Source organism: Triticum urartu, chromosome 5A (genome assembly GCF_056163025.1).
Source record: "Triticum urartu cultivar PI428250 chromosome 5A, HENAU_Tu73, whole genome shotgun sequence".
NCBI classification, from domain to species: Eukaryota; Viridiplantae; Streptophyta; class Magnoliopsida; order Poales; family Poaceae; genus Triticum; species Triticum urartu.
This window is the reverse complement of record NC_141877.1, coordinates 543,447,940-543,472,330: the sequence shown is the minus strand read 5'-3', so window position 1 is coordinate 543,472,330 and position 24,391 is coordinate 543,447,940. Positions and strand designations below refer to the sequence as shown.

Genomic DNA, 24,391 nt, shown 5'->3' with positions numbered 1-24,391 from the left:
TTGTTAGGTTTCCGTGATTTTGATGATTGCTCTCTAAACTTGCACCTTGCGGGTTCCACTATTAAGAAACCTGTGGGAAGAATTAATGATGTTCTTATTGTTACAAATAGGAATTATGCGCCCGTAGATTTTATTGTTCTTGACATAGATTGCAATCCTTCATGTCCTATTATTCTTGGTAGACCTTTCCTTAGAAAGATTGGTGCAATTATTGATATGAAGGAAGGAAATATTAGATTCCAATTTCCATTAAGGAAAGGCATGGAACACTTTCCTAGAAAGAAAATTAAATTACCTTACGAATCTATTATGAGAGCCACTTATGGATTGCCTACCAAAGATGGCAATACCTAGATCTGTTCTTGCTTGTTATGCCTAGCTAGGGGCGTTAAATGATAGCGCTTGTTGGGAGGCAACCCAATTTTATTTTTATTCCTTGCTATTTGATCCTGTTTAGTAATAAATAATTTATCTAGCCTCTGTTTTTGTTGTGTTTTTTGTCTTTAATTAGTGTTTGTGCCAAGTAGAACCGTTGGGAAGACTTGGGGAAAGTCTTGCTACACTTGCTGTAAAAAACAGAAACTTTAGCGCTCATGAGAACTGCTGTCATTTTTATTTGGGAAGTGCTATTTAGTTTATTCGTTTTGCAGATCATTACTAGATAAATTCCTCACGTCCAGGAATTTATTTTAGAATTTTTGGGGTTCCAGATCTTGCGCTAGCTACAGATTACTACAGACTGTTCTGTTTTTGACAGATTCTGTTTTTCGTGTGTTGTTTGCTTATTTTGATGAATCTATGGCTAGTAAAATAGTTTATAAACCATAGAGAAGTTGGAATACAGTAGGTATAACACCAATATAAATAAAGAATGAGTTCATTACAGTACCTTGAAGTGGTCTTTTATTTTCTTTCGCTAACGGAGCTCACGAGATTTTCTACTTTAAGTTTCGTGTTGTGAAGTTTTCAAGTTTTGGGTAAAGATTTGATGGATTATGGAACAAGGAGTGGCAAGAGCCTAAGATTGGGGATGCCCATGGCACCCCCAAGAAAATCTAAGGACACCTAAAAGCCAAAGCTTGGGGATGCCTCGGAAGGCATCCCCTCTTTCGTCTACTTCTATCGGTAACTTGGAGCTATATTTTTATTCACCACATGATATGTGTTTTGCTTGGAGCGTCTTGTATGATTTGAGTCTTTAATTTTTAGTTTACCACAATCATCCTTGCTGTACACACCTTTTGAGAGAGCCATACATGATTTGTAATTTGTTAAAATACTCTATATGCTTCGCTTATATCTTTTGAGTTATATAGTTTTGCTCTAGTACTTCACTTATATATTTTAGAGCACGATGGTGGATTTGTTTTATAGAAACTATTGATCTCTCATGCTTCACTTAGATTATTTTGAGAGTCTTAAATAGCATGTTAATTTGCTTAAAGTCTTAGTATGCTTGGTATACAAGATTAATAATAAAACTTTCTTATGAGTGTGTTGAATACTATGAGAAGTTTGATGCTTGATAATTGTTTTGAGATATAAAGATGGTGATATTAAAGTTGTGCTAGTTGAGTAGTTATGAATTTGAGAAATACTTGTGTTAAAGTTTGTGATTCCCGTAGCATGTACGTATGGTGAACCGTTATGTGATGAAGTCGGAGCATGATTTATTTTTTGATTGTCTTCCTTATGAGTGGCGGTCGGGGATGAGCGATGGTCTTTTCCTACCAATCTATCCCCCTAGGATCATGCGCGTAATACTTTGCTTTGATAACTTGTAGATTTTTGAAATAAGTATATGAGTTCTTTATGACTAATGTTGAGTCCATGGATTATACGCACTCTCACCCTTCCACCTTTGCTAGCCTCTCTAATACCGCGCACTTTTCGTCGGTATGATACACCCACCATATACCTTCCTCAAAACAACCACCATACCTACCTATTATGGCATTTCCATAGCCATTCCGAGATACATTTCCATGCAACTTTCCACCGTTCCGTTTATTATGACACACTCCATCATTGTCATATTGCTTAGCATGATCATGTAGTTGACATCGTATTTGTGGCAAAGCCACCATTCATAACTCTTTCATACATGTCACTCATGCATCATTGCATATCCCGGTACACCGCCGGAGGCATTCACATAGAGTCATATTTTGTTCTAAGTATCGAGTTGTAATCGTTGAGTTGTAAGAAAAATAAAAGTGTGATGATCATCATTATTAGAGCATTGTCCCAGTGAGGAAAGGATGATGGAGACTATGATTCCCCCACAAGTCGGGATGAGACTCCGGACGAAAAAAAAGAGAGAAAGAAAAGAGGCCATGAAAAAAATGAGAGAAAAGGAGAGAAGGGACAATGTTACTATCCTTTTACCACACTTGTTCTTCAAAGTAGCACCATGATATTCATAGTAGAGGGTCTCTCATGTTGTCACTTGCATATACTAGTGGGAATTTTTCATTATAGAACTTGGCTTGTATATTCCAATGATGGGCTTCCTCAAAATGCCCCAGGTCTTCATGAGCAAGCAAGTTGGATGCACACCCACTTAGTTTATTTTTGAGCTTTCATATACTTATAGCTCTAGTGCATCCGTTGCATGGCAATCCCTACTCACTCACATTGATATCTATTGATGGGCATCTCCATAGCCTGTTGATACGCCTAGTTGATGTGAGACTATCTTCTCCCTTTTTGTCTTCTCCACAACCACCATTATATTCCACCTATAGTGCTATATCCATGGCTCACGCTCATGTATTGCGTGAAAATTGAAAAGTTAGAGAATTTCAAAAGTATGAAACAATTGCTTGGCTTGTCATCGGGGTTGTGCATGATTTAAATATTTTGTGTGGTGAAGATGGAGCATAGCCAGACTATATTATTTTGTAGGGATAACTTTCTTTGGCCATGTTATTGAGAAGACATAATTGCTTTGTTAGTATGCTTGAAGTATTATTATTTTTATGTCAACATTAAACTTTTGTCTTGAATCTTTCGGATCTGAATATTCATACCACAATTAAGAAGAATTGCATTAAAATTATGCCAAGTAGCACTCCGCATCAAAAATTCTGTTTTTATCATTTACCTACTCGAGGACGAGCAGGAATTAAGCTTGGGGATGCTTGATACGTCTCCAATGTATCTATAATTTTTGATTGCTCCATGCTATATTATCTATTGTTTTGGACATTATTGGGCTTTATTATCCAATTTTATATTACTTTTGGGACTAACCTATTAACCGGAGGCCCAACCCAGAATTGTTGTTTTTTGCCTGTTTTAGGGTTTCGAAGAAAAGGAATATCAAACGGAGTCCAAACGGAATGAAACCTTTGGGAACGTGATTTTCTCAACAAACAAGACCCGGGAGACTTGGACCCTACGTCAAGACACAAAAGAGGAGGCCACGAGGTAGGGGGCGTGCCCACCCCCACCAGGCGCGCCTTCCACCCTCGTGGGCCCCCTGTTGCTCCACCGACGTACTCCTTCCTCCTATATATACCTACGTACCCCCAAACGATCAGATACGGAGCCAAAAGCCTAATTCCACCGCCGCAACTTTTATCCACAAGATCCCATCTTGGGGCCTGTTCCGGAGCTCCGCCGGAGGGGGCATCGATCACGGAGGGCTTCTACATCAACACCATAGCCTCTCCGATGAAGTGTGAGTAGTTTACCTCAGACCTACGGGTCCATAATTAGTAGCTAGATGGTTTCTTCTCTCTTTTTGGATCTCAATACAATGTTCTCCCCCTCTCTTGTGGAGAACTATTCGATGTAATCTTCTTTTTGCAGTGTGTTTGTTGAGACCGATGAATTGTGGGTTTATGATCAAGTCTATCTATGAATAATATTTGAATCTTCTCTGAATTCTTTTATGTATGATTGGTTATCTTTGCAAGTCTCTTCGAATTATCAGTTTGGTTTGGCCTACTAGATTGATCTTTCTTGCAATGGGAGAATTGCTTAGCTTTGGGTTCAATCTTGCGGTGTCCTTTCCCAGTGACAGTAGGGGCAGCAAGGCACGTATTGTATTGTTGCCATCGGGGATAACAAGATGGGGTTTTCTTCATATTGCATGAGTCTATCCCTCTACATCATGTCATCTTGCTTAAGGTGTTACTCTGTTTTTAACTTAATACTCTAGATGCATGCTGGACAGCGGTCGATGAGTGGAGTAATAGTAGTAGATGCAGGCAGGAGTCGGTCTACTTGTCTCGGACGTGATGCCTATATACATGATCATACCTAGATATTCTCATAACTATGCTCAATTTTGTCTATTGCTCAACAGTAATTTGTTCACCCACCGTAGAATACTTATGCTCTCGAGAGAAGCCACTAGTGAAACCTATGGCCCCCGGGTCTATCTTTATCATATTAATCTCCTACTACTTAGTTATTTCCTTTGCTTTTTACTTTACCTTTATTTTACTTTGCATCTTTATCACAAAAATACCAAAAAAAATTATCTTATCATATCTATCAGATCTCACTCTCGTAAGTGGCCGTGTAGGGATTGACAACCCCTATTCGCGTTGGTTGCGAGGATTTATTTGTTTTGTGCAGGTACGAGGGATTCGCGCGTAGCCTCCTACTGGATTGATACCTTGGTTCTCAAAAACTGAGGGAAATACTTACGCTACTTTGTTGCATCATCCCTTCCTCTTCGGGGAAAACCAACGCAGTGCTCAAGAGGTAGCAACCGACGCCGTCCTCGCTCTCCCAGCCCCAATCAACAATGCCTACTGGGAGAGGCACAATCCATGGGTCCATGGGCCCTATGACGACTCTGGCGGTGAGTCTTCTGACAACGAGTGCAGTGACGATGATGAGGACGAGTCCTCTGACGACTCTGACGACAAGGTGGATGAGGTCGTCGTCCTCTCCGGCGACGAGCCTGAAGTGCAGCTGCTGGCTCCCGTCCTCGACACCGTGTAGGGGGACAGGAACCTCCCAATCCACGTGGATGCACTGCCGGAGGTCGCCGATCTCCCAGACGGCATCATCGTGAAGCAAGAACAAGATGGCGGCGAGGAAGATGTGGTGGAGCCGGCATTGGGCAAGAAGAAGAGGCCGGCCGTGACTGCGGTGCGCCGCTCCCAGCGCCTGAAGATGCTGAAGAAGGAGGAGTGAAGTGCTGCCTTCAGTTACTTCAGTGCAAAAATATTCAGTTTCATCAGTCCTGAACTTTCGTAAGTTCAGTAAGTTCCTAGGTTCAGTTTCGTCAGGCACTATCTACTACTAGTTGCTATCTATGTCAGACTATGAATGGCAGTACTATCTATCTATGTCAGACTATCTATATATGTTACTTGCTACTTGCTACTTGCTACATATGTTAAGTTATTTGTCAGACTATCTAAGCTACTTGCTATATATGTTACTTGCTACTTGCTACTTCCAACTATGTCACTACTGTCAGTTATCCACACATGATATATGCAGAGTAAAACAACCTCATCATAGATAAAACATTCTTACTTACTTAACTTAGCATGAGTACTCACTTAGCATAGTAGGTCTTAACATAAAAGTCATTACATCATAGATAAAACCAACTAGTTCTTAAACCATAATAGTACCTCCCTCCCTCATACCATTCTGAAAGCACGTGAAACTTTCCCAAAATATACACCTAACATGCATGACATTCCAATGCCAGCTATATATATGTGCCTACTAATTACTTAACCCACACACCAAGCACTTCACTCATTCATAATTGCCTTGATCCTCTTCAGCTTATCTTTGCTGGCATGCCCAGCATTGAGCAGATCAGTAATCAAATACTCCAGCTTCTTCTTCTCTTGCTTAAGTAGGTCCCTGTCCCCCTTCACTTCCTTCATGGTCTTCCTCATGTTCTGAATGATATCTGCTTGGCTTTGAAGAATGCACCTTTGCTCCTTGGCAAGCTTCATCTTTTACATACTTATCTCAATCTTTGCTTGATCCTCAAGTTGTTTCTTCTTTGCATTTAGATCATTGATTGCCTGACTGGTATAGTCCATGTCATGAGACATCTTGCCATCTTGATAGTCAAAAAGCTTGGATACATCTTCCACCAACTGGTTGTAGTTGTTTGACAGGAAATCAATTTCCTTCTTTAGCTTGGCCACCTCTTTCTCATGGGCTTTTTTGTCCTTCACCCTTCCCAAGTTCTGCTCATGGTACATGTCCCAAATCTTTTTTAGGCACCTTTGTAGAATCTCTGGCCAAGGACCATCCACCCACTCCACAACCCCACAGTTCACACCTACATCCTAGAGAAGCAATTATTTATAATTAAGCACAAAGCACTTAGTAACAAACTTAGTACAGATAACTAAAGTCATAAAGTCATTTCATTTAACTGAAACCCTTTGTTTACATCAATATGCTCTCTAAATTATGAAAACATAATTCTTTCATAGTAAGCACACAACACCTGACTTAGCATCAGAGATAAATTCAGTTAACAGCTATATTTAGCAGTAGATATAAATTCATTTAACTCTGTTATTTTTCAGTTATCTATATTCAGTTAACACCTAACAAATACATCCAGTTCACAATACACTAAAGATCTCTGCATGTAGGTGTTCTCAGGTTCAGTCATGTATTGAATTCCGTTAACTAAAGATCTACTTTCACATATAGCTTTCATATATATGGCACTTTCAAGTTTCAGTTCTAAACTACAGCACACATCTCTGCACCACATGCTGCACCACACATCTCCAGCAGCAAAACACATCACACATCTCCACCAGCAAAACAAGTTAGCATGCAAGATTTAATACCTGCTGCACAAGACAACCCAGGAATCGCCTCCCAGTCAAAGCACCTTCAAAAGCCACCATCTTCTTCGGCCTCTGATGATGCATCATGCACGTCGGCTCAGATTCAGTGTAAGAACCACAAAACGATGGTTCCTCACACTGTCAGGGGTTTCCTGCAAAAGAAACTTCGAATCAAACCAAAAACAACTTGGAATCTCCAATTTGGATGAACTAACCCTAACCCTAACTCTGTTCCACCATTATGCACTTACAAAGAGCCGAGGATCCATTGAAACCATGTTGATGTCCTCGTCCGAGCTCTCCTTGTCATTTCAGGATGGAATTCTCAACTTCTACCGGCAGCAATGGCCACGGCGGCGACGGCGATAGGCTGAGCTCGCTCAGAGCACCAGGGAGAGGAAGAGGATGAGGACAAGTGAGAGCGAGCGAGGAGGAAGAGAATGAGCGAGTGGTTGAGCTTGCTCTGACTTATTGGCCCACCGACAGCCGCCGTTCCGACCGCGGACGGGCCATTAACGGCCGTCAACACGCGACGGCCGTCCGTTTGCCAGCGTGGCAACTGATTCACGGGCCCAACCGGTCAGATTCGGGGTTAGCGCGGCCGAAGCGAGCGATTTCGTGACTTGTAGTTTTTTGTCACGATTTAGGACAAATTTTGTAGTTTTTCACACAAAATCATAGAGTGGTAGTTTTTCGCCACGTTTCCGTCAAATGTGGTAGTTTTTGGTTAAATACTTGGTCTATCAGGATGGCAAACGATCCGTCTGGTAGATCAAGGGTTCCATTACTTTTCAAGTTCCGCCGCCAAGCTAGCCAGCCAAGGGCGAGGTATGTCGCCGAGCTTTGCCGACGGATGCCCGCCCGAAAGAGCATCTTTGAGCGCGATCTTGTACGATCTGCAGGTATTTTGAAATCTGCACCCGCCCTTCTTATTTTGTTCCTTCTAGTTATGCCAAATGATTTTTCATCAGATCGATTGCAGATCTATGGAAGCATTATTTGTTGATCAGGCTGTATTTCTCCTTTTTAATGCTCGATCCTCTCCCGAAATAGGTGTGCATCTCTGAGCCCACTAGAATTTTTCATTGCTGGACTCGAGATCTTGTTGGACGACTTTGGAAATCGGCAGGAGGAACTGGGAAGGGTGGAGAAGCCGTCGATGCTGCTTTCAAGGGAGCAGGAACGGTAGGAAAGGAATCTCCGGCTGCTCAAGATGATGACTACAACCAACTAGAGGCTGACGACGGGCGGCTTGACCTTGTCGCAGACGATGACTCCAACCCCGACCATGGCTCCAACCACGACGATGATTCTCAATGGTTCGTTGATAATTACAGCGATATCATAACCCACACTATCCGCACTACAAGATGCCGCGAAATAGATTTGACTTTCATACCGCTGCACAGGGCTATACAGGCCAATGTGTACGTCAAACTTGATCTCGCATGTGAGAGCGGCACCGTGTGCTACGTCTATGGCGAAATCGCAGCACACCACCAACTCTACGGCCGTGAGAGCGTCATGCTCTTTTCATGTGGAAAAGAGAGCCAGATCGAGGTTATTGATGGTGAATTTCCGCTGTCACGGAACTGGGCAGCTATTCCAATATACATGGAGCCGCTCATGACTATCAAGTTGAACATGTGCGTTACAACTGACCGTGATCATGGTGATGAAGCCCGTACTTCCTCATTCCAAGGGGATGTCACCTTTTACCGCGATGACGGTAAAAAATATATCACAAGTGCTGACCAGGGTATACTTGAGGTGCAAATTTCATACAGGTAGCAGTTGGAGTGCAGAAATATATATCAGTTGGATTTATGTCATACTCACCATTTATGCTTTGACCAGTTCGGAGAGTCATGGTTTTCAGAAGTGTGGCAGAGGCTCGGTCACTCTTCTGCCTTTTGCTCTGACTTGTAATGTTGCACGGGGATTGTATGTCTCTCAAATATATATAATTATTATTGAATAAAAGCACATTACGACAGCTCAAGTTCAACATCATGCGTTGGATGACAATGTACAACCAATCATCCCAAGACTACACTAGCATTTTTCTTTGTATATGCAAAAAAAAATTCACGAATCCAGAAATAAGAACCGTGTGAGAACCTGAGGCTCCTCAGAGCTCAGCGATTTTCGGCTGTCCGATCGAGTTTTTCATGCGTTTTTGGGTTGTTCGATCTCGCTCCCGGATGATCTCGCTTCTTCTACCCTTCTCTTATTTGAAAAGCTGTTACTCTGGGATTTCGGCCTTATCTAGCTGACCTGCGGGGTCTGTCGTCTGCGGGCCGTGCCTAACAGTGCCCATGGTTGGGAGGGTGCCCGGTGCGGCCCTTCTACGGTAGAAATGCACGTGTCGCCGCCTGTGAATTCTGTGCACCGCCAAGGGCATTATTGGGATTTCACATGCACTACAAGAGATATGTCAACTTATGACCTTCTATCAGTGACCCTCGAAGAATTGGTCATAAATTTATGACCATTTTAGACCAATTGGTCAAAAGCTGTTCAGGGGGCTCCAAACCCTAAACCATTGCGACCATTTTGGCCAGAAAGGTCGTAATTTTCTTACACGAAATGGTCACAAAGCAAACCGTGCTAGTCCGCTGCCTTATTTCTAGTTGTTAATGACCAATATAGATGGTCATAGCCTTATAGATTGTGGTGGGTTGTGATGACTAGGCGCCATCTCATCAGTTTTGCCTATGTGTCATGTCCATGTGGCAGTTTTTGCCCTAGGTTGTGAAGCAACCTATATTTCTATCATTCCCAAAATTCCCAAAAAAATCTCATAAATTCTCTGGGGCATATCTTCATCAAATATGTAAAAATCCTTCCTTGCCTAGTTCAAAACTAATTCAACAATATTCATTTTCCTATTCTGTTCACAACAACATTTTATGAAGGAAGTGCTATTTATATATTCTTGATTGCCCTCGAAATTTTTGGGCACTTTTTCCTATCGAAATCATTACCGCATGACAAAATTCAGCTCCATTTGCCTAGCAAATCTTCCTCGGCAAATTTCCAAAGTTTTTGTCCACCTAGAACTATTGTGAAGGAAGTACCTTTTTTATATCTCTAAATGACATGAAATTTATACAGCTCCTTCATATGCCCAAATTATCACCCTCCTCTAAATTGCAGCTCAGTCAAATAATCTATGTGAGCCTAGGTTCAATTTATATTTTATGGACAAATTGGCACGTTGCAAAGCAAGTGTTATATAGACCCCTCATATTACCCTCAAACTTTTTGGGCACTCTTCCATACCCAAATCATTGCCACATGATAATATTCAACTCAATTTTCCTAGTAAATCTTTCTCGGGAAATTTCCAAAGTTTCTACCTCAAGAGAAGCTTTGTGAAGTAAGTACTAGCTAGGCTTACCCAAATGATCTGAAAATTTACCAGCGCATGACCATACCTAAGTAACTTACCTACACCAATTTTGAGCTCATTTCATTCATCCAATCACTCTCATTAGTTTTCCCAAGTTTCTGTCCATAGAAGAGCATTGCGAAGGAAGTACTACTTTGGCATGTCCAAATGGTATCAATTTTCTACAATGCTTTCCTATGCCCAAATAATCATCCTCCACAAAATTTCAGCTCACTCCATTCATTATTTTGAGCCCAGCTTCAACATTCATATTTTTGTCCAGCGTGGTACTTTGCAAAGCAAGTACCACCTAGGATCCTCCTTTTGAGCTAAAAATTTGTAAATACATTCTCCTTAGTAGATGATCATCCTCAGCCAAAACTCGCGCCCATTGGCCATGTGCATTTCCCGTACCGCTAATCAAACACTTGGTTGCTAATTCATGTTTGAGCATCGATCGGTCTCCTCGTGAGAATCGTATGTTGTAATTTTCTTCTTAGCACCAACCTGGGGAGTGCCCAACCCACTAGACATGCCTAGGCCGCCCAGAACACATGGCAACATTACGGTCACGCGGTGACCACGCGACGGGCATGCGAGTTTACGCGCTCTAGAGTTGGGGCCCTCGGCCACCGCCCAAACCTCGACGCATCGCCACCAAACCATGTATTTATGATTAAATAGGTCCTTATATAACTAGAAATTATTTTTGGAAAAAATAAATAGCAAACTATGAGGCAGCTGCAGTTCAAATTTGACCCGCTTCCACCTGAATCGGCGGAAATTTGTCTTTTTCACGAGAGGTGGATCAAAAAATTTTACACCCAACCATTTTGTCAATTATGCATTAAATATGGCCTAGTATTTTACAAAAATGATTTGGTCCAATTTTGCAACAATTATTTGGTAGTTCCTTCACAAAAAAACCTCCTTTCGGGCACTCGAAAAATGGAAAATGGTTTTTTCGTCCAACGAAAATGAAAACTTCCTTAGGCAACATTGTTTGCCATTCCAATATGCACCCTTGTGCACAATATGAGATCATTTGAACAAACTATGCCATGAATGTGGCCATAAGATTAATCATTTGGCTTGAAAGCCATTGATCTCCACACGTGATAGCTCGTTTCTGAGAACACTTTTTTAAAATAATTGCCGTATTACAAGTTTGTTATTTTTCCTGGGAACTTGGCCACCTATAATGACACAATGCGAAGGTTTCCCAATTTTTTGATTTTTTTTGAATTTTTTATGCCCGTTTCAAAATACGGTCAAAACGGCGGGAATGACCGTTCCTAGCTAGTGGTTGAATCTTGGATTTTTTTGGTGTTTCTCTGATTAAATAGGTACTTATGTAACTAGAAATGATTTTTGTAAAAAATAAATAGCAAACTATGATGCAGCTGCAGTTCAAATTTGACCCGCTTCCTACTGAATCGGCGGAAATTTGTCTTTTTCATGAGAGGTGGATCAAAACTTTATACACCCAACCATTTTGTCAATTGTGCATTAAATATGGCCTAGTATTTTAGAAAAATGATTCGGTCCAATTTTGCAACAATTATTTGGGAGGTCCTTTACAAAAAAAACCTCCTTTTGGGCACTAAAAAAATGGAAAATGGTTTTTTCGTCCAAAGAAAACGAAAACTTCCTTAGGCAACATTGTTTGCCATTCCAATATGCACCCTTGTGCACAATATAAGATTATTTGAACAAACTATGCCATGAATGTGGCCATAAGGTTGATCATTTGGCTTGAAAGCCATTGATCTCCACACGTGATAGCTCGTTTCTGAGAACACTTTTTTAAAATAATTTCCGTATTACAAGTTTGTTATTTTTCCTGGGAACTTGGCCACATATAATGACACAATGCGAAGGTTTCCCAATTTTTTGATTTTTTTTGAATTTTTTATGCCCGTTTCAAAATGCGGTCAAAACGGCGGGAATGACCGTTCCTAGCTAGTGGTTGAATCTTGGGATTTTTTGGTGTTTCTCTGATTAAATAGGTACTTATGTACCTATAAATGATTTTTGTAAAAAAATAGCAAACTATGATGCAGCTGCAGTTCAAATTTGACCCGCTTCCTGCTGAATCGACGGAAATTTGTCTTTTTCACGAGAGGAGGATCAAAACTTTTTACACCCAACCATTTGGTCAATTGTGCATTAAATATGGCCTAATATTTTAGAAAAATGATTTGGTCCAATTTTGCAACAATTATTTGGGAGGTCCTTCACAAAAAAAACCTTTTGGGCACTCGAAAAATTGAAAATGGTTTTTCCATCCAAGGAAAATGAAAACTTCCTTAGGAAATATTGTTTGTCATTCCAATATGCACCCTTGTGCACAATATGAGATCATTTGAACAAACTATGCCATGAATGTGGCCATAAGATTGATCATTTGGCTTGAAAGCCATTGATCTCCACACGTGATAGCTCGTTTCTGAGAACACTTTTTTAAAATAATTGCCGTATTACAAATTTGTTATTTTTCCTAGGAACTTGGCCACATATAATGATACAATGCGAAGGTTTCCCAATTTTTTGATTTTTTTGAATTTTTTATGCCTGTTTCAAAATGCGGTCAAAACGGCGGGAATGACCGTTCCTAGCTAGTGGTTGAATCTTGGAATTTTTTTGGTGTTTCTCTGATTAAATAGATACTTATGTACCTAGAAATGAGTTCTGGAAAAAATAAAGAGCAAACTATAAGGCAGCTACAGTTCATCGCTTCCAGCTGAATCGGCGAAAATTTGTCTTTTTCATGAAAGGAGGATCAAAACTCTTTACACCCAACCATTTGGTCAATTTTGCATTAAATATGGCATAGCATTTTAGAAAAATGATTTGGTCCAATTTCGCAACAATTATTTGGTAGGTTCTTCACAAAAAAACCCCTTTTGGACACTCGAAAAATGAAAAATGGGCACTTGAAAAACCTCCTCAATTATTGACGAGAGGTGGATAGACAGCTATTGAGACACAAGCATTTGGTCAATTGTACCTAAAATATGATCTAATATTATTGAAAAATAGAGTGGTGCCATTTTGCAACAAATATTGGTAGGTGCTTCAAAAAATATATACCATTTTCGACACTCCAAAGGTTGAAAATGTTTTTTTGCAAATAAAACTCATTTTTAAGATCAATTTTTAAAGATATTTCTATTATTCCAGGTTTGTTATTTTTTTGAAAAACAAGTCTCACTTGTGACACGATGCTATTGTTCTTATTTTTTTTCTAATTCTATGATGTTATAAAATAGGTGACATGATTTAGCATATTATTTAATTGATTACGACCAATTTAGATGGTTATAAAATCGTCAAAGTGTGTACTACATTGTGATTGGTGGAACCGTTTGTGGCACGGATCGATGAGATGGCAGACATCCTACCATCCATTGCTAGCAATCCAACGTCCATTCATCCGTCCATGCAAAGAAAGGAAAAAAAACCCACCGCACCAAACCCTACCTCTCTCTCACCTCTCGTCCCTTCCTTCCGCCCGCCGCCTCCCTCTCTCTGTCCCCGATCCAGATCGGCCTCTCCCTCACCCCTCGCGCCACGCCCTCCTTCCCTCGCGCTGGCACCGGCGGCGCCCTCCTTCCTTTCTATCACCGGCGGCGCCCTCCTTCCTTTCTGTCACCGGCGGCGCCCTCCTTCCCTCGCGCTGCACCCGAACCTCGCTCCCGCTCCCAGCTCTTCTTCCTCCTCCGCTGCAGCTAGGGTTTCGTCTCCCCGATCCCCAATCCCCGAAGCTCGGATCCAGTAGCAGCATCAGCGATGGCGGCCGCGGGAGATCCTCTCCAAGGTCAAGCATGTCCAGGCCAAGCCTGCCGGCCGCCCTCGCAGGTGACTGCCTCCGCGGTGACGATGGCGGCCTCGTCGTCCCCGGAGGCCACGACGCCCCTCAAGGCCGACCTCCGCCACGTGAGTGATCCGTCGATCTCGTCTCTCCAACAGTTCGGTTCTCGCCGCTTTGATTCCTTTCGATTCCACAAGATATTGTGTACCACTTCGGTACGTGCGTGCGTGTGAGCTGACTCTTGTTCTGCGTGGTTCGTAGGTGTTTCGGATGCACGCACGAGTTAGACCTGCACAAGCCACCGGTGCTGCAGGAGGTGGCGGATTTCTTCAGTGGCCACGGAATCGAGGACTTCACCTTCAGCAGGGGCAGGGTGAAGGTGACCCATCTGAGTTACCTTAAGCCTGTGTATCATCTATATGAAATAATAGGTCTATTAGTCACCAATAATAGGTCTATTAGTCACCAATCAAGGTGACTAATGTGCCACTGCTGACACACCACACATTCCAGTAAAATTGCACACAGATTTATCACCATAAAGGTATCCATCTCTGTGTCGACTAACATTCTTATTGGCACTGTGTTGCAACTTTTTTCATATTGGCAAGCAGTAGCATTAGAAAGTCATCTTCATGACACAGTATTGCTGTTTGCTGAGTGAGTATTTGTGGACGGAGTACACTAATTTTTTCCGGAACTGTTAGTCACTAGCTTAGCATCACACTATTTGTTTTACCTGAGCTCGGGCAGTGGGCATACTTGTGCGATGATGGTCATGTGTATATGCGAAATAATAGGTCTATTAGTTACATTTATGGTGACCCATCTGTATGAAATAATAGGTCTATTAGTCACCAATACTTGAGTTAAGCTAACTCTTTACCTGCTATGCTATAGTAGGCCTTGTTCATATTTATTAGTGAAGTTTGCTTGTCCACAGTGATCCATATACATGCCATTTGTGTTTAACGTTCTCTGAAATGAAATAATAAGATTCACACTCCATGGACCAGGACGACCACCGGGACCTCCACGGCGATGATGAAGCCTGCACATGGTCGAGCTCGATGGAACAACAGTGCCTCGGTGTGGTGCAGTTGGGCCACTCCAGTGCATCAGGAACTCTGCATGCTGCTGTCCTTTGTCTCATCATCTTAACTACTACAGTAGTAGGAGTATTTTATATGCTGTTCATTTCTTGGCCACCCAGCATGTTTGCTAATCATCCATCTGCCTCATGTTATATGATCCCTACCTAGTAACTTCATTGTATGCAGACTTGTGGTGTTGGTTCAGTTTAGTCAAATTAATATATATACTGCTATGCTACTACTACTGCTGCTGTTGTCTGCATTTAATCTTGATTAGTAGCTTCATCAATAAGTGGCAAACAAAACAATGTTGATTTTCATCTTATCTCTGTGACAACCAATGGAGTTGAATTGCAGCATGCATGTCAAAGCTGGGTTCAATTCTTGGGCAATATATGGTAGTTTCCACTCTTCACGCCCAAGATTAGTATGCTGCAGCTCTCCCTCCTCACTCCATACATCCAGGTACTAGTTACCCAACGAGCAGCCCTGCACCTCGCTGGATCTCGCCCAAACCCCGCTCATCTTGCTGCTTGTGGCAGGGAATACTCTCTGTTGAGTATTTTGAGGAATGAATACCTGTTAAGTATGGAGTTAGGATTATCTAATAAAATTTCTGCTATATATATATAACTGAGATTGCTAGCATCATTTACACAAGATACACCCTTTGAATTGAATTGATTGGTTCAGTTTCGTATATTCTTCACCCAGCCTTCTATCATGCTTGTAACTAGTGCTCTGCTCATGTTGTTAGACAGGATTTTCACTTCCTGCCATCCCAGCCTTCTATCATGCTTACAAGATTTTTCTTTGCACGGCAGTAGCACCAGTACCTTGCTGCTGTTGGGAACGGAAGGGAGCTGTTCCATGCACTGAATCTGGGGAGAAAATCACCTTCGGCATGTACACCATCACCTTGGGCATGCTTGTGGCACTGCTGCTCGGCCTCAACATGTCCTGGAGTGCCATTAGCGTCGCCCTCACGCTCATCTTCCTCGACTTCAGGGATGCTCGCCCCTACCTCGAGAAGGTAATTGTCTGTCCATCCGTCTGTAGTTAAATAAGTTGTGCCCCATTGATGTCCTACTACTGTTAATTGTTACTACCATGGTGCTGATGCTGTTCAGAATATGATATGTGCCTTAATTCTAAGTTCTGGTCTCTCTTAAGAGACACTTCTAGCTTTTCTGACTCAAAGTTGTTAACTTGGTACTGCATGAGTTTTACTACTTCTAACACAGAGAGTATTTACTACTGCCAACACAGAGATTTTGTATGCATGCTACCTGATGAGTGCTTTCTTTGTAATATTTCACCTTCGTATGCATAGGTTTATTCGGTTTGAATATTGCATGACATGAAATAGATATTTACAGTGTTTTTCTCAACTTGTTTTCACTGTCACTTGATATATACTTGCTTGTACTTGAAGCTGTGGGTTAATGTTGGTGGTTTTGTTCTACTTGGATGCATTGGTACCCATCATCGAGCGAACGGATGCAACAGCGGCAAGAAGCTCATGGTTGTGTGCATCTAAAGCACACCATGGACACCATCCACTTCCTCATCAATGCTAACTCAATCCAGATCATCGTCGACACTATCATCCACAGGTATCTTCCTTGATTCCCTTTATTCTCTCCTGCCTTTGTGATGTTAGTATGCGTGTGCTGACGAGTATTGTTAGATCTTGCCAGTTGAATGTATGGTCGTGATAGTAGAATGGTATTTTGTTTCAGGTGCAATGTGTTGTAGTGCAGTTTTTTGCACAACCTGCATATGTGCCATGCATATTCATATTGTGTCTCTGTTTCTTATATGAACTACTATCTCATTTTAACTAGCTCGACAACAAAAAGCATGGTACTAGCTGAATTTGTGTTATCATTCTAAATACATGTCCTTTTCTTGAATGGTCTGTTCATAATATATTTACCCCAGTTTTTCTCATTCTTCTCTGATTCATGTAACAGGATGACAGATGAAGCCATGTTGCTGTTTTGTTTGGTCTCAGCCCTGACTATCGCCGTCGAGCGAGTCCGGCGTGTTGTTCATCTGACTATGGTTCCAGCCCTGACTATCGAAGTTTTTGTCCTGTTGAAGTTGCATAGAAATATGAGAGAGTCCAGCGAGTCCAGGAGCTTGTGAAGTAGTACTATATTACACTTGTAGAGCTTGTAAAGTATTGTATTATACATGGCCCTTTGTAATGTCATGGATAGAGCTTGTATTATGTGATCTGGTTGCTCTTGTTTAAGTATTGTGTGTGTTTTTGTCTCTGCCAATCTAAATATTGCTTGAAATATGAAGAATATGAGTCTGATAGATGGGACCCACTTACCTGACAAATGGAAACCTGTTACCAGAACCTAACAATTGGGACACATCTGACTAGTGGACCCACTTATCTGACTAGTGGACCCTTCTTTTGGGAAAAAAAGAAAAACTAAATTCGTTTAGACAAAAAGGACACAACCCAACAATAAAAAAGGCTGCAATGTTGGGCTTGGCCCATGAAGCTGATCAAAAATTGATAGAAAAAAATACATTAAAAAGGCCGAATTGTTGGGCTAGGCCCATGTAGAAAATCGAATTGGACCAGGCTGAATCTTGTGCCACGTCAGATTGCCACGTTGGATGCCTACGTGGCCTGGGGAGGTTGCTAGTGACCAAAACGCCACAGTAGACGTATTTTGGTCATAAACGTCTTCGACCATTCTAGAAGAAAGGTCGCTATAGTCAGTTTATGACGGCCAGCTTTTGACCTTATGTTTTTGGTCACAAAAAGGTCACAAATGGAAATTTGTGACCATTCAGTGACCAATAGTGGTGGTCACAAGTTGACATATTTCTTGTAGTGATGGTGGGTATGTGCGTGTAGCTGGGTAGATGGCTAGGGGATAGCTAGCGCTGATGAGGGTGGCTGCTTCTCTCCTTCTGGGTCTCCGATTGGGTGAAAACCCTAGCCGCCAGTCCCCATCACGCCCCTCTCCTCCTCCACTCCCCACAAGCGCTATCGACGACAAGCTCTCGTCCCCTCTCTCTTCGCCGATCTTGCCACTGCCCGTGCTCTTCCCATCGAGTTCGCCCCTCGCCATCGCCGTCGGAAGGAGTTTAAGATCTACAATGGAGATGGAATACTCTGGAATGCCAGAAGGTATGGGACGGGCACTCTTTTGCTCAAAGAAAAGTGATTATCAATACGGTCGAGCTAAACGACTGGGGAGGCAGACCATGCGAATAAGCTAGCATAAGTTTTTAAAGTTTTTATATGTGTTGTGTAAATAAAGGAGTGATCGAAGAAAAGGAACATGAGAAGAAGAAAGGTATGTACCCCCATTGTCAGTATGTTTTTTGACTTTGTTGTGATTCAGTTATATTTTTTGGAAATTTTTCCAAAAGTTACTCCAAGAGGTGTGATTAGCTTGCAACATGTCGATGATACATTACTTTTCCTTGAAAATTCTTATGACATGGCCATGAATTTAAGTGGAACTAATCTTGTTTTGAGGATTATCTGGTATGAAAAATAAATTTGATAAAAGTGATATCATCACCTAAAACCTTTTTGATGAGGTGGCAAATTCTTTTGCACAAATTTTATGTTGTAAGATTGGCTCTTTCCCCTCAATATGTGGGGGTTCATCGACATTTTGACAAACTCCACGGGGAAGATCTTCAACCTACCGGTGATAGGATAATTAAGAATATTTCTGGCTAGATGAGTAAGACTTTATCTTATAGTGAGGATTTTATTTTTCTCTGCTCAAGCATAGCGACTATCCCCAATTATTTAATGTGCATGCTGAAATTTCCCAAATGCGCCATTATTGTTGTACAGTCACAAATTCCACATTTCTTTTGGAGCAATTTGGGTGATTCACATAAATACCATTTAGCCCATTTGGGGTTTATTTCCAGGGAAAATAATTTTGGTGGTATGGCTGTTCCAAACTTGAGAGATTTTAACATGGCTTTGCTTGCTTCTTGGGGGAGGAGGTTCTTTGAAAGTGAGGGTAAAGACTGAAAAAATTGGAATACAAATACAATACCTCGAAATCTAATGTGCTTTGGTCTAGACCTGGTGTTGGCTCTCCCTTTTGGAAGGGTGTTACTTGGGTTATGAATGCTACAAAACATTTTTATAAATGGATAGTTGGTAATGGTGACAATATTAGTTTTTGTTGCGAATTGGGGGTTGGGGATTGTTCCCTCAAGACTAGATTCCGGGATTTGTACAATATTTTGTAATCAAATTGATTGCACCGCCTCCCAGATCCGGGATGGGATAAATTTGAAACTAACCTTCCATAGATGTGTGGATCTCGAGGACTTGGTCATGTGTCAAGATCTTTATGATGTTATTAGTGATGTTTCGTGGTGTTACATGAAGGATTATTGTATATGGTTGTTAGAACCTTCTGGTAGATATTGGGTTAAATCATTTTATGACCTTATTAATTTTTGATGTTCACCTTTGCATATGGAAGATATTGAGCCCTCAAAATATACATGTTTACTGTGGTTAATTGTTAATAACAAGATTTTGGTTAGAGACAGTCTTGCCAAGTGCAAGCCTGTTGGTGATCCATCCTGCTTGTTCTGTTTGGAGATAGAATTGATTCAACCCTTATTTTATTTATTTTTTGACTATGTGGTTGGTAAAATTGTTTGGACTTTTGCGTCTGAATGTTTTGATATTGACATTATTTGGTCTTTATCCAAGGTTGTTGCTCTATGGCAACCACCCAAAGAATGATGTTGTTTTTATCTTGGTTTGTGTTGCCTTCTTATGGAGCTTACCGAATTTGCGTAATGAACTATATATGTTTCCAGGGGCGGGTTTGGAGAAGCGCCAAATGCATTCTGTCCAAGCTAAGTGTGTACATCCATCAATGGAAGGTGCTTTGCGACAGGCTCAATCGGTGTCTGCTCTTGCTGGATCAACGTCGTGGGTGATGAAGAGCGGTGTCAGATACTGATCTCCGATACAGTTTTGGTTCCAGCAAGGCCGAGCCATATAAACCCGTGTGCTCCCTTTGTTATTAGTTTCATTCTAAAGAACTTGCAATATGGGAAGTGTTCTTGTCATAACAGCCGATTCGGCTGATCTGTTTACTCTATCTTAGCTTGGTACCTTGGGGGTGTGCCTGGGAGCTTCGAACGATGTTTGGTTTCAATCAATTGAACGGAACCGGAGGAAAAACCCGCTTTTATTGATTAGAGAAAGACACTTGAAGATTGACTGACTGATAACTCGTGTTAAAACCGAACCGAGAAATCATCTGCTTAAACTATAAAAACATCTTATATTTTGATAGAGAGGTAGTAGGACAATACATCTGTCTTTGCAGTATACGATCGTTGGAAATTGGAATCCAGTATAGCACATGGACCGACTGGATCGATCGATGATGACGAAGGAAGCTGGCAGCAGGACGCAGATGGACTACGTCAACTTAAAGTCGTCGTGGCAGACATATGAGATACGCAGAGATGACAGGACGCGAGTACGTAGGCCCTGGTGAAGTGAGGTGGTGGGCGATTACGCCAGCGCCGACGAGCTCGGCCGGTTTGCTCACTCACTTCCTCCGTCGTCACCGCAGTGGTACTGACACTGCATCAGGCCAAAGCCTGGTGCAGATATGAGATATATCTACAGTTGCACGCACGTGTTGACCACCTGCATGCATACCCGCAGCTGAGCACAGTACGTACCACGCTGCATGTTGAGTCCAATGTGTGTTAGCTTCATTTGTCGCATGCATGCGTGCATCTATCGATGGAGATACCGTCCGGCCGGGTGATTAGTAGGAGTATTTCGTTTTCATTTCATGCAGTACTTTAGTCCACCGGCCGCTTCCTCCTCCCTCTCCATGCATGCCAGTATGCACTCTGTGGTCTAGCGTCTATTTCTTTTTTCATGGCATATATTCGGATTTGTCAGGCGATTAATTCAAGGCCACGCAAAAACAACAAAAGGAAATTAGAGCTGGTTCGCGGGCTCGGCCCGGCTCGATCCACGGTGCTCCACCACTCCTCCTCTTTATATACCGCCGCGCCGCGCGCGGTCGCTCGCTCGCTAGCTCACACCACCGCTTCCTTCCCCGCGCCACTCCCTCTGCCTCTTCATCTTCTTCCTCCACAACCACACGCCCGTGCGCGCGCAGTACCTTCCACCCACTTGCTTGCTCCGGCCATCGACCATGGAGGGCGAGGCGCCGCAGTCGCACCAGCTGCTCCTGCACGGCGTCAGCCTGGACCTGCGCCTCGACACGGCCACGGCCACGCACCAGCTGCGCGGCGCCCGGCGCCCGGCGTCCCCTGCGCCTACTCCCGTGGCCTTCGACCAGGCCGGCAAGGAGGCCTTCTCCTGCAACTACTGCCACCGCAAGTTCCTCAGCTCGCAGGCGCTCGGCGGCCACCAGAACGCCCACAAGCTCGAGCGCACCCTCGCCAAGCGCAGCCGCGACGCCTCCTCCACCGCCGCCACGGCAGCTCAAACTGCCACGCCTTCCTCTCACTGGCCCCACGCCGGCGGCGGGGAGCTCTGGGCGTACTCTGCTTCGGCCGCTGCCCCGGATTCCACGACGATGGCGCCCCTGATGGGCATGGGCTGGGCTGGTAGCACCACAGCAGCCACCGGGGAGGCGGTGCCGGAGATGGACCTGTCGCTCAAGCTCTGAGTCTGAGCAGTACATTCCAGAGGCAATATCTATGTGCACGGATGCATGCATGCGCCTGGCTAGCTAGCGTTTCAACAAGTGGTGCTCAATTCATTGTTGCATGCACCTGGCGATTAGTTAATTAATTATTCTGATTACATGCAATCGATTGCTTCAGCTTATCGATCTACTTATAATACACATCCCTTTGAGTATGTTATTATGTTTAACCTTAATTAGACTGGATATATAACAGATCACACAAGCTATATATATGTTACATGCACATGCATGGTTGGTTTGTCTCATTTGTATCAATCAATCTATCCATGTAATAAGATACAAAGAAACAACCAATCCGGTATATAGTGAATGATCAAGCATATGTATGTGTACACTTCTCTCGCAAAGTAAAGTAAAATATTACCACTCCAGCATGTGTGTACATGCATACATATAAGCAGCTTACTTACCAGTTACCACTGCACCAGTAGCTAGTGAGTGAGTACGTGTCTGTCGTTGGGTGCATCTCCTAGATAGATCCCCTTGCTTTGACGTGAGGTCCGGTTCTTGCCCATCGATCGGGTGTCATTTCTTGGAAGTTGCTTGCTCGGATGAACCACAGCCATTTTCTCACCCTAGTTAGCCCTAACGGCAAAGACATCATTGCTTTGCCGCCGTGTCACCGCACCTAGCCTCGCTACTCTACTACACAGATCAGATATCCACCATGATGTGACTAGACGTTTTCTCACCCAATACCCAACTCGTCAATACTTGAGTGGCACATATGTGATCCACACATGTACGCATATGCCTGGAGCGATAGAAAACCACAAGTTACTGTGTCTTTTGGAGGCAAGGTTAACTGAGTTGTCAACCGTTTTCACGTGGTTTGCAAAAGTTGGTCTGCTATGACAACGATGGTACGTACACTACACGACTAGCACTGGCTAAATTAATCAGTTCTGATCGTCATGATGAGTACCATCATGTATGCCGAGATCAACGAAGACAATGGTGCACTGTATTGGCGGGCCATGCTCCAAAATGAGCTAAGGGGAAGCAGTAGCTCCTCCTGCTGAACAACCCCTCCTAGTCCTAATCAAGCTACCTAGCTGGCTAGCATGTGATCGCACTAACACAGATTAAGGCACCAAATTAAAGCGACATGGCACACTCAAACCCTCCTATTAATTTCGAGTGATCCGAGTATATTTATGGTGTCGAATAAAAACCCATATCCATATATCTGTCCTATATATGCATGCATGGTCTTCAATAAAAACCCATCTATATGTTTCACATATCTACGAGAATTAGCTAGCATGTACGCATGATGGCATGGCGCCTTTTGTTTGAACCCTCCTTAACTTCTCATATATTCCCACAAAAAAAACGTCTTCTCATATACTCCCTCCGTTCCTGAATATAAGTCTTTTTAGAGAATCTAATAAGGACTATATATGGAGTAAAATGAGTGAATCTACACTCTAAAATAGGTCCATATACATCCGTATGTTGTTCGTATTGAAATCTCTAGAAAGACTTATATTCAGGAGCGGAGGGAGTACGTAGTAGTTTCTTCAAATAATTTCCCTTTTGGTGTGTTGACAGTGATGTACCGTATGCCCCACTTGGCAGAAATTAGGGCAGGAGCTCTATTTAGCTTCTTCTCCACGAAAAGAAATAATCATTTCTACGTCACCCGTATGTACGGGAATGGACTACCCCAGATTAGCATTTTATTTCCAAGAAGCTAACTGGCATATCGATCATTTTCTGCAAGTAGTTTGCAAAGTTGATATGCTACGACGGTGATAGTTCACAACTAGCCAACTAACTGATTGTGCTCATGATCATGCTGAGATGAAGGCAACTAATGAGTGGTGCTCTGAACTAAGCTAAGATGCCATGTGACTAAGAAACACAAGAAAGGCAATATGGTACACTCAACTCATCGCTGTAGAGGAAGAGTCCAAATTATCTGTACATCTATCTACACATCTATGAGTAGTAGGACTACCCAATTAGCTAGCTAGTTACTCTGCTGCCTAGCTAATCTCCTCCAATGTTAGGTAGTCACATCACCCAAACTAACTAACCTAGCTAATTTAGCACTCAATGTACTCAATAATTTCCTCCAATTAGCATATACCTACCAAGGCAAGTTATGGATGTGTGCATCAATTGATGCAGAGGCCCAACTTTGTCCTTGAAAAATGAAATGGCAGCTACTAAAGCACGACAATGAGCGCCCAACTATATATAATTGGCTCAATTAGTTTCTTTGTTTGAGACGTCTATGCTGACGTAATATGGCGTAATGTGCATGGCGCCTTCTGTCAAAATTCTCTTTAATTTCTTTTTATAATGTACTATACGCTCCACTTTCAGGGTGCGTTGCTGACAGTGTACTATATACATAATCCCACCTGACTAAAATTAGAGCCAACTAGAATTGCAACCAAGTTTGGCCAAACAATACCACACATAATGTGGGTCACGACTTCTATACGAACTCCGCTTAACTCTCTCTCTCTCCAAGAAAAGTCCCATCCCTTCCATACATTCTTAGAAGTTTCGGCCTAATTAATTTGTTTCCTTAAGATCATTTG

The 24,391-nt window shown here is 42.5% G+C and overlaps 4 protein-coding genes across 4 annotated transcripts; all 4 read left to right on the top strand.

Annotated features, from left to right (window-relative positions):
* The first annotated feature begins 7,633 nt into the window (after positions 1-7,633).
* On the top strand, positions 7,634-8,594 carry LOC147972683 (uncharacterized). Its single transcript, XM_087524428.1, has 2 exons — positions 7,634-7,705; positions 7,857-8,594. The coding sequence occupies exons 1-2, from the start codon at positions 7,634-7,636 to the stop codon at positions 8,592-8,594; spliced, it is 810 nt and encodes a 269-aa protein (XP_087380554.1).
* A 5,395-nt stretch (positions 8,595-13,989) lies between these two features.
* On the top strand, positions 13,990-15,315 carry LOC147972682 (uncharacterized). Its single transcript, XM_087524427.1, has 3 exons — positions 13,990-14,168; positions 14,273-14,390; positions 15,292-15,315. Exons 1-3 carry the CDS (start codon positions 13,990-13,992, stop codon positions 15,313-15,315), a joined length of 321 nt encoding a protein of 106 aa, XP_087380553.1.
* A 694-nt stretch (positions 15,316-16,009) lies between these two features.
* On the top strand, positions 16,010-16,716 carry LOC147972681 (silicon efflux transporter LSI3-like). Its single transcript, XM_087523483.1, has 2 exons — positions 16,010-16,138; positions 16,541-16,716. The coding sequence occupies exons 1-2, from the start codon at positions 16,010-16,012 to the stop codon at positions 16,643-16,645; spliced, it is 234 nt and encodes a 77-aa protein (XP_087379609.1). The 3' UTR covers positions 16,646-16,716.
* Positions 16,717-21,198: 4,482 nt separating this feature from the next.
* Positions 21,199-21,988, top strand: LOC147972680 (uncharacterized). Its single transcript, XM_087523481.1, has one exon. The coding sequence runs from the start codon at positions 21,315-21,317 to the stop codon at positions 21,792-21,794; it is 480 nt and encodes a 159-aa protein (XP_087379607.1). The 5' UTR covers positions 21,199-21,314; the 3' UTR covers positions 21,795-21,988.
* The last annotated feature ends 2,403 nt before the right edge of the window (positions 21,989-24,391 follow it).